The 14,605-nt window shown below is 38.7% G+C and overlaps 1 protein-coding gene across 3 annotated transcripts in view; it reads left to right on the top strand.

Annotated features, from left to right (window-relative positions):
- The window catches only part of LOC126108698 (zinc finger protein 708-like), a 213,747-nt gene that overhangs the window by 61,459 nt on the left and 137,683 nt on the right, over nt 1-14,605 (top strand). For all 3 annotated transcript variants that reach the window (XM_049914014.1, XM_049914015.1, XM_049914016.1), the window contains exon 4: nt 13,454-13,495. In XM_049914014.1, the coding sequence (XP_049769971.1) occupies nt 13,454-13,495 (42 nt within the window). The remainder of the gene's footprint in view (nt 1-13,453; nt 13,496-14,605) is intronic.

Raw genomic sequence — 14,605 nt, 5'->3', positions numbered from 1 at the left:
GCAATTGAATGTTTAAGAGTTTATGAAAAACATGCACTTCACCATTCATCTGTGACTGCTGTGGCAACTACCAGACAAGTTACCAATGTGTCATCCCTTACCTCGACACACAAATTAGAAGATATGAGAAATTCACATGCAGGACAATATTAAAGATGACAACATCCCTCCAATTTCTAAGTCAGCAAGGAATAACAATTCGTGATCACACCGATGAAGCATCAAAAATTAATCAGTTGTTACATAGAGCAGAAAATGCTACTGACTTGAAATCTTGCTGCTGCATATGAGTGGGTTTCTCATGATATACTGAATGAAATTCTCATTATTATCCAGAAATGTACAGCAAAACATTGTGAAATATGTTAAGGAGGCACTATACATTTCTCTTATTGTAGATGAGACTTCCAATGTATCAGTGATGGAACAACTATCCATATGTTTCAGATATGTCGATAAAAATCTTCAGGTTGAAGAAGTTTTTGTGGGCTTCTATGAAGTAGCTGCAACAAGTTCTAGGACATTGTCTGAAATCATGCAGGATGTCATAAGACATTTATCCCTTGACATAAAGTGCTGTCGTGGGTAATGTTATAATGGTGTGAGCAATGCCAGTTGACATTTAACATGATTACAAAGTAGGATTACTCGGTTGGAACCGTGAGCTATATTTGTTCATTGTTCAGCACATAATTCGAATTTGGTAGTACAACATGCAATGTAAGGTATTAGTTATGTGTAAAACTTTCTGGTGATTCTTCATGAATTAATACCATTTGTAAGACATTTGCCAAAGGTGCTAGCAGTGTTTCAATCACTACAAGAAAAAAATGGAGATGGTGTTGTAAAAGAACGTTCAGAATGACTTTGCAGCCATTCTGTCTTATGAAGTGGTGTGTCAGTACAATCAATAAAATCATTGAAATGTAATTATGACATTCTGTTACAATTATTGGATGATGTGTCACAAGTAAAAAGCGAAGTTGGTGGGAATGCTAGTGGATATTTTTCTAAACTGCATCAACTCAGATTTCTTTTTCCCTGACAATGTTAATTTCAGTTTTCGGCAGGATTGAGCAACTTCATTCTTTTCAGAAAAAGTCATTGTCATATCAAGAAATCAAAACATTGGTTTTGTGTGCAAGTTTAGCTTCACGGGGGATATATTTTTTGAGGTGTGAAATGAAACCATTAGAAAAACAGAGAAACTTAACATTAATGAACCATTTTGCATAGAAAAAGGAAGATGCCAAACCATTACGAGGAAGGCAGTGATCCTCATGCATATCAAACACCGGAGCAAATGTGCAGACAAATATTTTTTTAAATAATTGATGTGACTGTGGCTGTGCTAAATTGTAGATTTGACTGAACAGTTCTGGAACTTATTCCACCACTTGAGGCTTTTCCTATTGTCAAACTGGTGCTGATCTTACCCTGCAGTTGTTCGTGGCAGATATTGATAAAGACAAGCTAACATTGTATAGGGACAAGTATTAAGATCTGTGCAGAATGAAGAAAGAGGAAGCTGACAACTTGTCAGACATCTACAAATATTTAAGTGGAGAAAACAGTGGTCCTATGTGTGAAATGCTCACAGAATTTGTGAAGGTTGTTTGGATGATTTTACTTATAACTATTACTTCTTGTACCTCAGAGCATTGGTGTTCAGCACTTAGATGACTGAAAACGTTTTTGCGGTCAGCAGTGATACAGAAAAGATTGAATGATTGGCCAGTTCCGCATCTTCATAAAGAAACGATTAAAAATATTGACATTACGAAATCGCAAACAAGTTAAATGATCTAAGAAGAAAAGTGTTTTATACTGAAAGTTAATATGTCATGATTGTTATTTGATATGTAAAGCAGGTTATTTTATAGCTCCATTGACAAATAAACCTTTGCATAGTTCTTTCTCCAGTAAATTAAAACTGTGTGGTTTATAAAGACTTTTTTCATTGTAATTTGTATGAATGGATTATTTTCTGTTTGTTACGTGTTGATAGAATCGCCTCTTGCAATAACTGTGCATGTGATGTGTTTAAAGCATACAGTAGTTGATACAGAACTAACTGGAATTTTGTTAGTGAATTAAAAGTTAAAAATAGACAAATAATTTAATGCAGAAAAATCAGTTAATGTTATGATTACATATTTTGAGAATATTTGTTACAGTAACTTATCCTTATAATCCAAACCCACAAGCACAAGAGTCCTTGTGAGCCAGGGCCTGTCACAGAGGCCTTTTTGTGGGCAGACACACGGTCAGTGGTCGCTTTGGTTCCAGGGTTCCCCAGTAGTCATTTCAGACTGAGTAAATGTCAGAAACATACCGTCTGTGCAGGGGTGTAACATTACGGCCTGCAATGCAGGTCAGCCTGATACTTCAGGGGGCCACAGAAAGTGAAAGATTGTTGTTATTTTATTAAGAATTAAAATTAAAATATATAAAAATATAAATACAGAAATACTCATATGATAAACAGTAAACTCAAACACACAGAAATGGTCATGGTTTCAGAGAATCAGTCAAATGCCAAATTGAACTTAGCAGAGAGTATTTAAGCAATGCTAGTCCTTTCCCTCTCTTGTACCACTTTGATTGCAGCATGTTCCTCAGACATCAAAGAAGTGCAGCAAGATTAGTTATTACAAGCAAACGACAACAATGAATATGTATACCACGGTATCACATTCAGGTAAAAAATTATCCATTCTTGATGTATCAGAGACTGTATAACACACATTTTGGTGAATGTTTAACTTTTGTCATATCTTTAAATGGGCAACACTGTCAATTACTGAATAAAAACTAATGGTGTAATAACAAAGAGTCTACTTAGTTTAGCACAGCAAGCATCGAAGTTTGTAGTGTCACAAGTGAGTGTGATTCAAAAGTGAAAAATAAGAGCAGTTATCAAAGGGAAATGGTAATGCTAGCAGAATTGCTGTAAATGTGATTAGGCCTGTTCATATTGCAGACTACTCAAATGATAGACTTATTGTTAGCTAGATGTAAATGATGCAATGAAAAGGTTCTTTGTCTGACAAAACCCTTCAGCTTGAGGGGACTGGTTAAAGATTGGAGGTGGCTAACCAAACGTGTAATGTGACAGACAACTATATGCATGTCTGAAGACGTGTTGCACACAATTTGTGTTGTAAGAAAAATGCAATTGACACTTGTATGTATTCATAACCAAGGAAAAGTTAGAACATGTGAAAATACATGCTTCAGATTATTGTTAGTATGACAATAACACTGGAATCCAATAATATAGCATTTCGGGGACAAAGGGAGAAAATAAGAAAATCAAATCGTGCAAGCATTTTAGCACCCATCAAACATATCGCAAAGTACAATCCGGTGTTACATGATCTAATAAATAAACCAAAACAGGCCTACACGTAAAAATACGTTAGCTCTTTAATTCAGAATGTCCTGCCCCTTGCAGCTGAAAAAGAAATTATTAACGACATTAATGCTGCCTCATTATTTTCTATTATTGCTCATGCAATATAGGACAGTACAAAAAGAGATCAGCTAACTCAGATATTTAGATTTGTTACAGTGGAAAGCCTTGTGACATGTTGATAAATGAAAGCTTTTTAAGTTTTCATCAAATAAAAGTTGAAAGTGCATTAGGAACAGGAAAGGAAATATGTGCAACAGATGAAAAGGGGCTTTTTAACTAAATGCTGTGGTCAGGGCTATGGTGGTTGTGCCAATATGTCAGGCATACACAAAGCTATTAGGACAAGAATTCAACAAAGACATAAGACTGCAAAATATGTGGATTGTGGAGTGCACACTTTTAAGTCAAGCACTTAACGATGCTGCATGTGGAATTGAAGAAGTTAGTCCCTTTTACAACACATTAGAAACATTGTTGTCTTTTCGTGAGTTGTAAAATTAAGAGATGGTAACTTTTTAAAAGCCCTTTGTTATGGTTATGTCTATTAGGCTACTTAATGCTCTGTAAAAAGTAATATTGGCATCTAAGTAAAGGGAAGAAGGAAATCAGGCTGTCGTTTTGAAAAACCAATTAGAGAAGTGTGAATTCATTTTTCGGATAGTGCTGCAGTCAAAGCTTTGTAATTTAGCATCTCAGATTATGCAGTCATAAAATGTAGAGCTTGATAAAGTGTGTTGTCTTGCTCAGATGCAGCTGGTAATGTATGTCGCTATGGGCACAATTTTTCAGAAGCCATGTCATTGGATACATCCTTGACAAGGAAAGGGGACATTTTAATGGTTGTTTGTGTGGTGTCACCGCCAGACGCCACACTTGCTAGGTGGTAGCCTTTTAAATCGGCCGCGGTCCGTTAGTATACGTCGGACCCACATGTTGCCACTATCAGTGATTGCATACTGAGCGCCGCCACACGACAGGTCTAGAGAGACTTCCTAGCACTCGCCCAGCTGTACAGCCGACTTTGCTAGCGATGGTTCACTGCCTACTTAAGTTCTCAATTACCGAGAAGATAGTTTAGCATAGCCTTCAGTTACGTCATTTACTACGACCTAGTAAGACGCCATTATCAGTTACTATTGATATTGTGAACTATGTACCGTCAAGAGCGACATTTGTCATTAATGGATTAAAGTTAAGTATTCCACCAGCTACGTCTGTTTTTCTAAATTCTAATTTCCTTGTCCTGTTCCAGACCTCACGCCAGCATGCATGAGCTAAAATGCGTGCCTTTCGGCCTCCTCTAGTAACACGGTGTTGGCTCTCCTGCCAACCACAAAAGTTTGGACATCATTGTAGCCATATAAAAAAAGCAAATGTGACATATGCATAATGTTAACTGTTGCTTCAAAATTATCTTCCCAAAATTTATAAATTCTGCTTCCAATGAAGGGATTCACAGTTAAACAGTAATTTTTCAAAGTGAATATGAAGACAGTTTATCCATTAAATTCGCAGATGGAAGAAACTGTGAAAAAGGAAATAGCCCCATTAACCTCGGTATTTGATAAACAAAACTATTAGTAACATAGAATTGAATTGTAGCTTTAGCATTCCAGATTAATGCACAAAATTTTACTTGTTTTTAACTACTCCTGTTGCTGTTTCTTTGGCTGAATGCTTATTTTTAAAACTCCCACATAGCTCCCACATCCATAATATCTGAACAATCAATTACTGATCGAATCTTGACTACAATCCATATGCTGGTGTCACAGCAACATAGTTTCTCAGTGTGGGACTTGAGAGAAATCATGGATAATATCTGAGATCAAACTATGTTGTACCAAGAGAAAAAAGCTACACTTAATGCAGAGGATTAGGTCTAGACAAATATTAACTTTTACACTACATGCAGTACTGAATGTATTTCACATCACAAAAAAGACTAAACTATACACTATGTAAAAAAATTTAATTTTCAAAGTGAATTTTGAGCATTATTTGGAATGAAATAAATAAACTCAATTAGAGGTGATATTCAGTGCATTAATGACTAGCAGTGAGGCAAAAGAAGTTGAATTGAAATCCATGGCTGCAGAATTCAGTGCATTTTGCTTACCAATTGCTAAAAAGAAGGGATAGAAAAGAAACATTAAAAACAGTCATTATATTTACTTGACAGGCATTGGATACTTCTGCAGCAGGCATGTTTTGCCATATTACCCACAAAAGAGGTCACAAAAATTAGTCCACCAAAAAAGAGTAACTCTTCTGTTCATTATAGTATTCAGCCAAATAACTAAAATTTTGAGCTGACTTGGTAGAAAAACCTGCTGGCCCTGTGTATCACATTTGTAATCTATCAGTGAGTCAAGATACTAAAATAAAATACTGCCAAATTCAGAAGTAACAACCAGTTGATGAAAGTGAAGACCAGCAAGTCACTTCTAATTATAGGCTCTTCTAACCTCTTCCTAACAGCCTCATAATATTTTGTAAAGTAGATCATAACAAAATATTGAAAAAAACTTGTGGCAGTTTTGTAACAAGAGCTGAGTTTGGCTGCCATAAAGGCTTTTCTAGAAAGAATGTAGTATATGACCTTAAAACTCAGTTGTGATTGAAATTAACCAAAAAATAATCCTCTAGCAATTTTCTGTGATTGTGCAAACCCTTTGGTTGTTGTTTTTGTTGTTGTTTTTTGTTGTTTTTTTTGTTGCTGTTGCTTTCATTGTTGTTTTCATCCTGAAGACAGGGTTGATGCAGCTCTTCAAGTCTTTGGGAAATATAACAACTATAACTTACCCATGCTTTCATTCATTCAGTGTTATCTTTAATAATATTACAAAGCTAGCTAAACCAACCAGCAAGACTGTAGATTGTGCAGTCACTGAAAAGGCCACTGCACGTTTTCGGGAACTATATGTTAATGTGGCTCTCAATTTCAGAAAGACATCATTTTCAGGTTTCACATGTAGGGGAACTACACTAACTAAAAGTGTAACACATGGTGAAGAAGTAACAAGTGTGGAAACTTTGATATTTTTGGTGTTCATAATGATGAGAAATTAAATTGAAAAAGGGACACATTTTGGTTGCATAAACAACATAGTTCAGCCACATGTGTACTTCAAATCATTTCAAAACTTGGGGAGAAACAAATCAGTAAGTCGATATGATTGTGATATTTTCATTCAGTAATGCCAAATTGAATAATATTGTGGGATAACTAGTCCTTAGATGATATATGGTGTTCACTCAGGATCATAGTGTAGACATCTGTTGCTGTTACACATTTTGACCACTGCTCTGCAGTATATTTATTCCCTTGTGATGTCTGTTGTAAATAATACACTGAAATTTGAAAGGAACAATGATGCACATAACTACATTTCCAGAAGATAGGACATTTGCTACTCCACATGAAGATTGTCTTTAACACAAGAATAAATATAGAGTGTGAAAATCTTAAAATATCAGCAATGTAGGAAAAGCTAGATTGCTGCTTACCATAAAGATGACATGTTAAGTTGCAGACAGGCAACAGAACTTACACAAAGGTTTAGGCCACAGCCTTCATCAGAAAAAATAGAAACACACACGAATGTTCATTCATTCGTACAAGCAAGCACACCTCGTGTACACATGACTGCCAACTCTGGCAACTCAGGCCAAAATGCAGCTATCATGTGGGATGGAAGCAGCCATCTAAAGAGGGCAGGGAATTGGAAGAGATAGCACTGTGTGGCTTGTGGGGGTGGGGGAGGGGGGGGAAGAGTTTGTTTGGCATTGACTAGAATGCAAACAGGTGCAGCATCAGCAAGTTATGTGCAGGATAGTGGAGAAAACAGAACAAAAAAAAGAGTGGCGTGGGGAAAGGTACTTGGGTGCATTGGCAAATGGTGGCAAATGAAAGTTGGGAGATGAGAATGTGGAGGTGGTGAAGGGGAGAGGTGGAAACTGTTGGGTGTGGGGCCGGTATGTTACTGTAGATTGAGGCTGGGATACTTACAGGAGCAGAGAATGCGTTGTAAGGATAACTCCCATCTGTGCATTTCAGGAAAGCTGGTGTTGGAGGGTAGAATCCAGATGGCTTGGGTAGTGAAGCAGCCAGTGTTATGTTCAGCTGCATGTTGTGCAACAGTGTCCTACTTTGCTTTTGGTCACAGTTTGGCAGTAGTCAATCATCGTGGAGGACAGCTGGATGGTAATCATACCAATATGAAAAGCTGTGCACTGATTGCAGCAAAGCTGGTGAATGACATAGCTGCTTTGACAGGCGATACCTGGGTCTACCGCAGGGATATGGTCTTAGTTGCAAGTTGTTGGAAGTGGGAGTGGCACAGGGATGGGCTAGGGTGTAATGGAGGTTGGGGGGTGATGGAACACCACTTTAGGAGGGGTGGGAAGGATTTCTGGGTAGGTAATCAAAGCCCTGGTGAAGGATGAGCTTCAGTTGTTCCAGTCCAGTGTGGTACTATGTGATGAAGTGGGCACTCATTCATGGCTGATTCTTGGGGGTGGTGGGTAAATTTGGAGTGTGATGGGAATTGGCATGGGAGACCTGTTTGTGGAGTAGGTCTGGGCGATAGTGCATGTCTGTAAAAGTCTTGGGGAGACCCTCAGCATACTGGACAAGGAAATTCCTGTCACTGCAGATACGTCATCCCCATGTGGCGAGGCAGTATGTGAGGGATTTTTTGGTGTGAAAGGGATAACAGCTGTCAAAATGAAGGTACTGTAGGTGGGTTTAATGTGGACAGTGGAATGGGTGGAGCCATCAGGGAGAAGGTACTCAAGGTGTAGGAAGGTGACATGCTGGGTTGAGGAGGACCACATGGGAGAGAAACTGTTAATGTTGTAAGGGAATGAAAATAGGGTATCATGGACCTGAGTCCAGATTCTGAAGATACCATGAATTAATCTGAACCAGACTTGGGTTTGCTGTGTTGGAAGGCTCGTAGAGTCTTCTGTAGATGGCCCATAAACAGGTGGGAATAGGTTCCCATGCAGGTGCCGTTGGCTGTGCTGCGAATTTGTTTGTTTACCTACCCGTCAAAGGAGAAGTAGTTATGAGCTAGGATGATGTTAATAAGGTGTATGAGGAATGAGATAGTGGTGTCTGAAGGATTTTGGGAAAGATACTGTAAGTGGTAAGACCATGGGCGTGGGGTATGTTGATGTATAGGGAAGTGGTATCAACAACGATGAAAAGGGATCCAGGAGGTAAAGGGGTAGGCATGATGGAGAGACTCTCTAACTAGTGCTATTTTATGGGCTATTGGTTTGAGGTGTAGGTTAATGAGGGCCAAATGTTTTTTCAGTGGCTGCGCAATAACCAGGCACAATGGGGCAACCAGGATTTTAGGGTTTATAGATTTTGGGGAGCACATAGAAGGTGGGCGTGTGGGGTGTCATAGGGGTGAGGAGGGAAATGGATTCAGCAGAGAAGTTTTGGAAAGGGCCTCAGGCTTTAAGGAGGGGCATGGGAGACTCTGTTAGACTTCTGGGATGGGATCACTCAAGCAGAGTTTATAGGTGGAATAGTCAGAAAATTGGCAGTTCCGCCACCAGGTAGTTGCTGCAATTCAGAACAACAGTTGTGGAACCTTTGCCTGCAGGTAAGATATCTAGGTCAGGATTTGTTCTGAGGAAGAGATCTGGCAAAGGATGGTGAGACTAATTTGAAGGTAAATATTTCCTGAAAGGTGACCAGCAGGTGGTTAGGTGGGAGGGGGAGGATCATAGTTGGGTGGTGATGTGAACTGGGAGAGGCAGGGCTCAGTATATGATTTGTTTGGTTTTGGTTGGAGGGATTGGTGGCAAAGAAGTGTTTCTATTACAGGGATCGAGAAAAGTAGAACAGGTCTTTTACATGATCAGCTTGGTTAAACTTGGATTTAGGGCTAAAGCTGAGGTCTTAGGACAGGACTGAAACTTCTGTGGAGCTGAAGGTTTTGGTGGAAAGGTTAACAACAGTGGTACAGGAATTTTTCAGAGCTAGATTTGGAGAAGTGTTGGTAGGGAGTTTCGGGGATATGGAAAGTTGAAAAGGTCAGTTAGCCAGAGTTTAGGTGCTATGGCAGGTGGACAAGGAGGAACATTGTGAGTACAGTAGGTGTTGGTAGTGGTACCCTGAGACAGTGGTAGGATGCCATCAGGTAGGATAACTTATAAAGTTGGTGTCTGGAATGCTCCTCCACGTGCTGGAGAGCAAGAGATTCAGTTTGAGAGATGTGATGTAAGAAGCACGAATTGCACAGTAGCAGTAGTTTGCAGACGTAGCAGAGGTAGTTCTAGGATGCCTGTGCCATGGAGATGTTTTTGCAGTAAAGGGTTTGTGAGGGCCGGGTACTGGAGGAATCTGAAAAGGTGACGTTTATTGTGGAAGGAGGGGTGGGATCCAGAGAGAGGAATTTTTATGGTTAGTTTGTTTAGGGGGATTCCATGTTTTAAACAGCATTTCACAAATAGCATGGGGGATCCAGTTTTAGCCAGGGAAAGGGATAATTTTTGGAACTGATGCAGAAAGATGAATCATGGTTCCCTTTGTCAAAAATGGTATACAGGAAATGGGAATGACATCAAAATTATCAAAGTGAGTGTTGCTCATTGAGAGGAGTTGGATAACAGGAAAGAAGTGGAAAAATACATAGACACCTAAAACATGCACAGATAAGTAAAAATACCCACAAACCATGGAAATTCACAAAAATTCACGAAACTACATAAAAGTACACACAAACATACAGAAATGTGGGAGAAAAGGAACTGATGAGGTAAGAGAGTGTGTGTTGTGAAAAGAGAAGAGAGGGTGAAGAGGGCGAGTTAGGTTGAGGATCACAAGTTCCTTTGGCATGGGAAGGTGTGGAAAATAAAACACTAAAGATGTCAGGATTTAGGATGAAATGGGAGTAGTAGGAATAAATATAAAACTATCAGAGGCAAGAATCTGGAGTATCAAATGGTGCATCAACAATCTGCACAATCACAAAGCCTGTTTTGTGTGTGGATGATTGTTGCTAAAGTGTGGCTCGGAAGTAAGCATTTTGGGAGGTGGTGAATAAACACAGGAAGAAGGGGAAAGAACAGTCACTGAGAAGAGGAGTGCTATAGAGAATAGTATCAAAGGAAAATATCAGAGGGTTGTAGGATGGAAAAAAGCTGTTCAGGAAAATCAGACACTGGAGAATCCGGGTAGGAATATCAACAATGTAGGAAAAGGTAGATTGCTATTTACCATAGAGATGACATTTTAAGTTGCAGACGGGCACAATTAAGACACCTGCACATAGCTTTTGACCACAGCCTTTGTCAGAAGAGAAACACACACCATTCATTCACACAAGCAAGCTCACCTCACTCACATATCACTGCCAGTTCTGGCAGCTTGGGCCAGAATGCAGCTATCACTTGGGATGGAAGCAGCAATGTGGAGGTACAGGGAAGGGGGATGGATAGCACTGTACAGTCAGGGGTGGGGTGGGGGGAGAGGAGCACTGGTGGCGTGTGCAGGGACTAGAATACCAACATGTGTATTGTCAGGAGGTTGTGGGGCAAAGGGGGAAAAAGTGAAAAAAGGAGAGAAGTGGGGAAGGATGGTTAGGTGTGTTGGCAGAGGGCAGAAAACAAAGGGTGTGGAAGATGAGAAGTGAAGGTGATAGGACCAGGGGTGGAAACTTTTGTGTGGAGGTTGTGTAGCAGTATGTTGTTGTAGGTTGAAGGTTGAGGCTAAGGTAATTACAGGAGCAGAAAATGTGTTGTAAGGATAACTTCCATCTGCAAAGTTCAGAAAAGATGGTGGTGGAGGGGAGGATCCAGATCGCTTGGATATTGAAGTAGGTTTATCCTACCCCATCAAGGGTGAGGCCACCTGTGAAAGCAGCCTGGTAAATACCCAGTTCCACTGAAATCATTGCAAAGCTTTTTTGTATTAGTATGACTACATACAAGTGGTTCACCAGGCTGAACAGCCACCACCAACCTGTGGTCAAGACCAAGGTAGACCACCTTGTGGCACATTATGCAGGTGAAGATATCATGCCTGATTTCAGTGGCTGCTTCACTACCTGACCCATGTGGACCCTATCCTCCAACACCAGCTTTTGTGAACGTTGCAGATGGGAGTTATCTTTAAATCTTCTTCACTTGTGTAACATACTGTCCCCACACTCTCCACTCAATATTTTCCACACCCTCTGTCCTATTACCTCCTCCTCATTCTCATCTCGCACCCTCTTTGTTTGCCACCATGACACTGCACCTGTTGGCATTCTAGTTCCTGTACTCACTGCTAGACAGCACTCCACTCTCCCCATACACTGCTATCCCTTCCCCATCCCTGCTCCCTACAGACTGCTGCTTCCATCCTGTGTCATAGTTGCATTCTGGCCCAATCTGCTGGAATTATTCATATGTGTGAAGTGTGCTTGCTTATGTGAATGAATGTGTGTGTGTCTGGTGTTTTTTCTGACGAAGGCTGTTTCCAAAAGCTTTTTGTGTCTTTTAATTGTACCTATCTGCAACTTAATTTGTCGTCTTTATGGTAAGTAGCAATCTATAATTTCCTACAGTGCTCATACTCCTGCTTGAACTTTCCATTGTCTGAAAATGTTGGAACATTATATCCTCCAAGGTTTAGTGCTTCACCATTCCTAACATTTATCTGCATAAATGATTTACCCAGGACACTGTAGGACATCTCAAAAACTGTGGTGTTTGCTAATTACTCAAATAAACTGATAAAAGGCACATAATATACCACCCAGCTAGAAGGATAACGGAACAACCTTGTCACTAGTTGACAACAAACAACTGCACTTGTGATGATATAAATACTAATGTGTCTCAGTTGCAAACAAATAAAAATAACTGAAAAATTACAGAACTAAATATCAGTGAGCATACACTAGATGAAGATACCTACATATGTGGTGTTCCCAGGCATCCACATGCACAACATACTAAAATAGCACCAGTGTGTGTATGTTGAAAAAAAAAAACCTTAATTTTGCCTGCTTTGCATTTACAAATCTCTTTGTGTGGTCTCACATGATCACTAGCATAAAAAAATACTTAGTATACTTTAGTATGATGTGAAAATATTGTATGAAGTTAATAGTTGGTCATCTTGAGGGAGCAAAAGATTCTTGTTCTTACTGATGAATGTACTCCATAATGGGATGTGTGATTTATAATTATAATGAACTTTACAGTTGCAAACACAACTCTTCAGATAAATATAATATAGATATAGAATATTCATCCATATCCAGGGTTCAGAATGGAGTTTTGTATTTGGATGCAAAAGTGTAACATTTTCCCAGTGGATATCAGACAGGACATTAAATAACCACAACTATTATAAAACCTTTTTAACCCTCCTTTGTTTTATACCGATTTTAAAATGAGCTGTATTAATTCTACTTGACTGTTAATGTTCATATTAAACAGATTTTGACTTTGCCAGTATGACACAAAAATGTGCTACATAAATGCTTAATTTCAAGTTGTAATAAAAGCAACCTGTAGTATTGTATGAGGAGGAGCAATGTGTTTTATTCCAAAGAATCTGCTCTTGTAGTTTGTGTATAAAGTAGTCTAATAGCAGCTATAATTATCGGTGTCAGTGAATTAGCATTAGTCTTCATTTGTTGTTAGTATGTTTTGCAGAAGATTCTTGCAGTTACTTCTTTGGGCTAGTAATATATATCTTGACATGTTTCTTGTCCTTGAAGACTTTCCTTCCTGTTACCTAATGTATGTGTTACTGATGCATAACTGACCTTAATGAAAACACAAATCAGTTACTTTAAGTGAAATGTATAATTTTGAGTCATATTTTAATTAGGTACTTGATTTTATGTCATTGTCTTGTGACAGTAATAGGAAATTATTTTCTGTTGATATTCCATTTAAGAATTTTTTCATGTACTGAAACAGTGCATATACTGCACATGAAGTGATATTAATGAAGCTAATCACCATCATTTCTTCAAGTATGGTTTTATTTCTCCATGTTTTTCTTTGTTACAGTTATGTGTTCCTGAATTTCATCCTCAGATAATTAAGGAGGAGGTGAGTCACAAATACATGTTAATGACTATTAATGCATTCTTTTCCTCAGGAATATAACTACCTCTGGTCGAGTTTTTACCGAAGTGCACAAGTAGTGCTTTGAAATTAAGAGAAAAGAAGGAGTATTCTTAGACAGAAGTAAGTTCAGCTACATGTGAAATGTTTTTTATGCAATGTAGTGAAGGTTTGATGGAATTCAAATTTCCATCATTTATACATTCTCAGTAAATGAGACATTGAAACTCAGGGCAGATTACAGACAAATGTGTAGTCACAAAAAACTGAAAATGCTATTTTTTACTTAAGATTATGTATGAGATGTGCTGGAGAACAACGAAACCCTCGTATTTAAAGAGTTGAACCCATGTTCAGCAATACACATTAGTCTCTGCTGAGTGTAACCTAATAGTGTGTATTTTTGGGGAAAGTCTCAGTGTTTTCAAGTATAAGTGCATATGGTGGAGTTTAGTGTATTTGTAGTGGAAGCCAATAATCTTAAATCAACAGCACTCAGAATGGCATGAATGACATTATTAATGAGATAAAATTTGTAGTTGAAGCCTTCTGTCGGCCACCAGACTTAGCTGCAGAAGAAGCTGATAGCTTTAGACAGAACCTTTTTCCATAGCTCTGCAGTACATATGCATGCAAGTCATGCTGTAACAGTTTGAAGATATTTTAATCATCCCATAATTGGTTGGGGAAAATCACAGTTTTAAATGTTTTATACTTGAAGATGGAGTTCCTTGGGATATTGACAGTCTAAGGAAGATGTATATAAGAAACAGAACCTACTTCACAAGAGGTACAAGACAGTGTAATCCATTTAGCCAGATGGTTACTGTAAAAGTGTGTATCAGAAGGGTAACACAAGTAACTTTCATTATCTATTATAGGAAATTACTGCCAGAGGGCTAGTCCTGAAGCCCCAATAAATTCAATACTAAGGCTGTGAGTATCTCAAACAATAGTGTCCAGAAATTAGGGAGTGGGAGAAACTGAAATAGAAGAAACAAAATATTTTGAGTTATCTCTTGAATTGTTTCCTTGTGGAGGAAATTACAGACTGTTGACTTATTAAAGTAGCCATATCACTGCTGTTTGTGACAC

The sequence above is a fragment of the Schistocerca cancellata genome, chromosome 11 (genome assembly GCF_023864275.1).
Source record: "Schistocerca cancellata isolate TAMUIC-IGC-003103 chromosome 11, iqSchCanc2.1, whole genome shotgun sequence".
NCBI classification, from domain to species: domain Eukaryota; kingdom Metazoa; phylum Arthropoda; class Insecta; order Orthoptera; family Acrididae; genus Schistocerca; species Schistocerca cancellata.
Note: the sequence above shows the minus strand (reverse complement) of the source record. Positions and strands in the feature narration are given on the sequence as shown.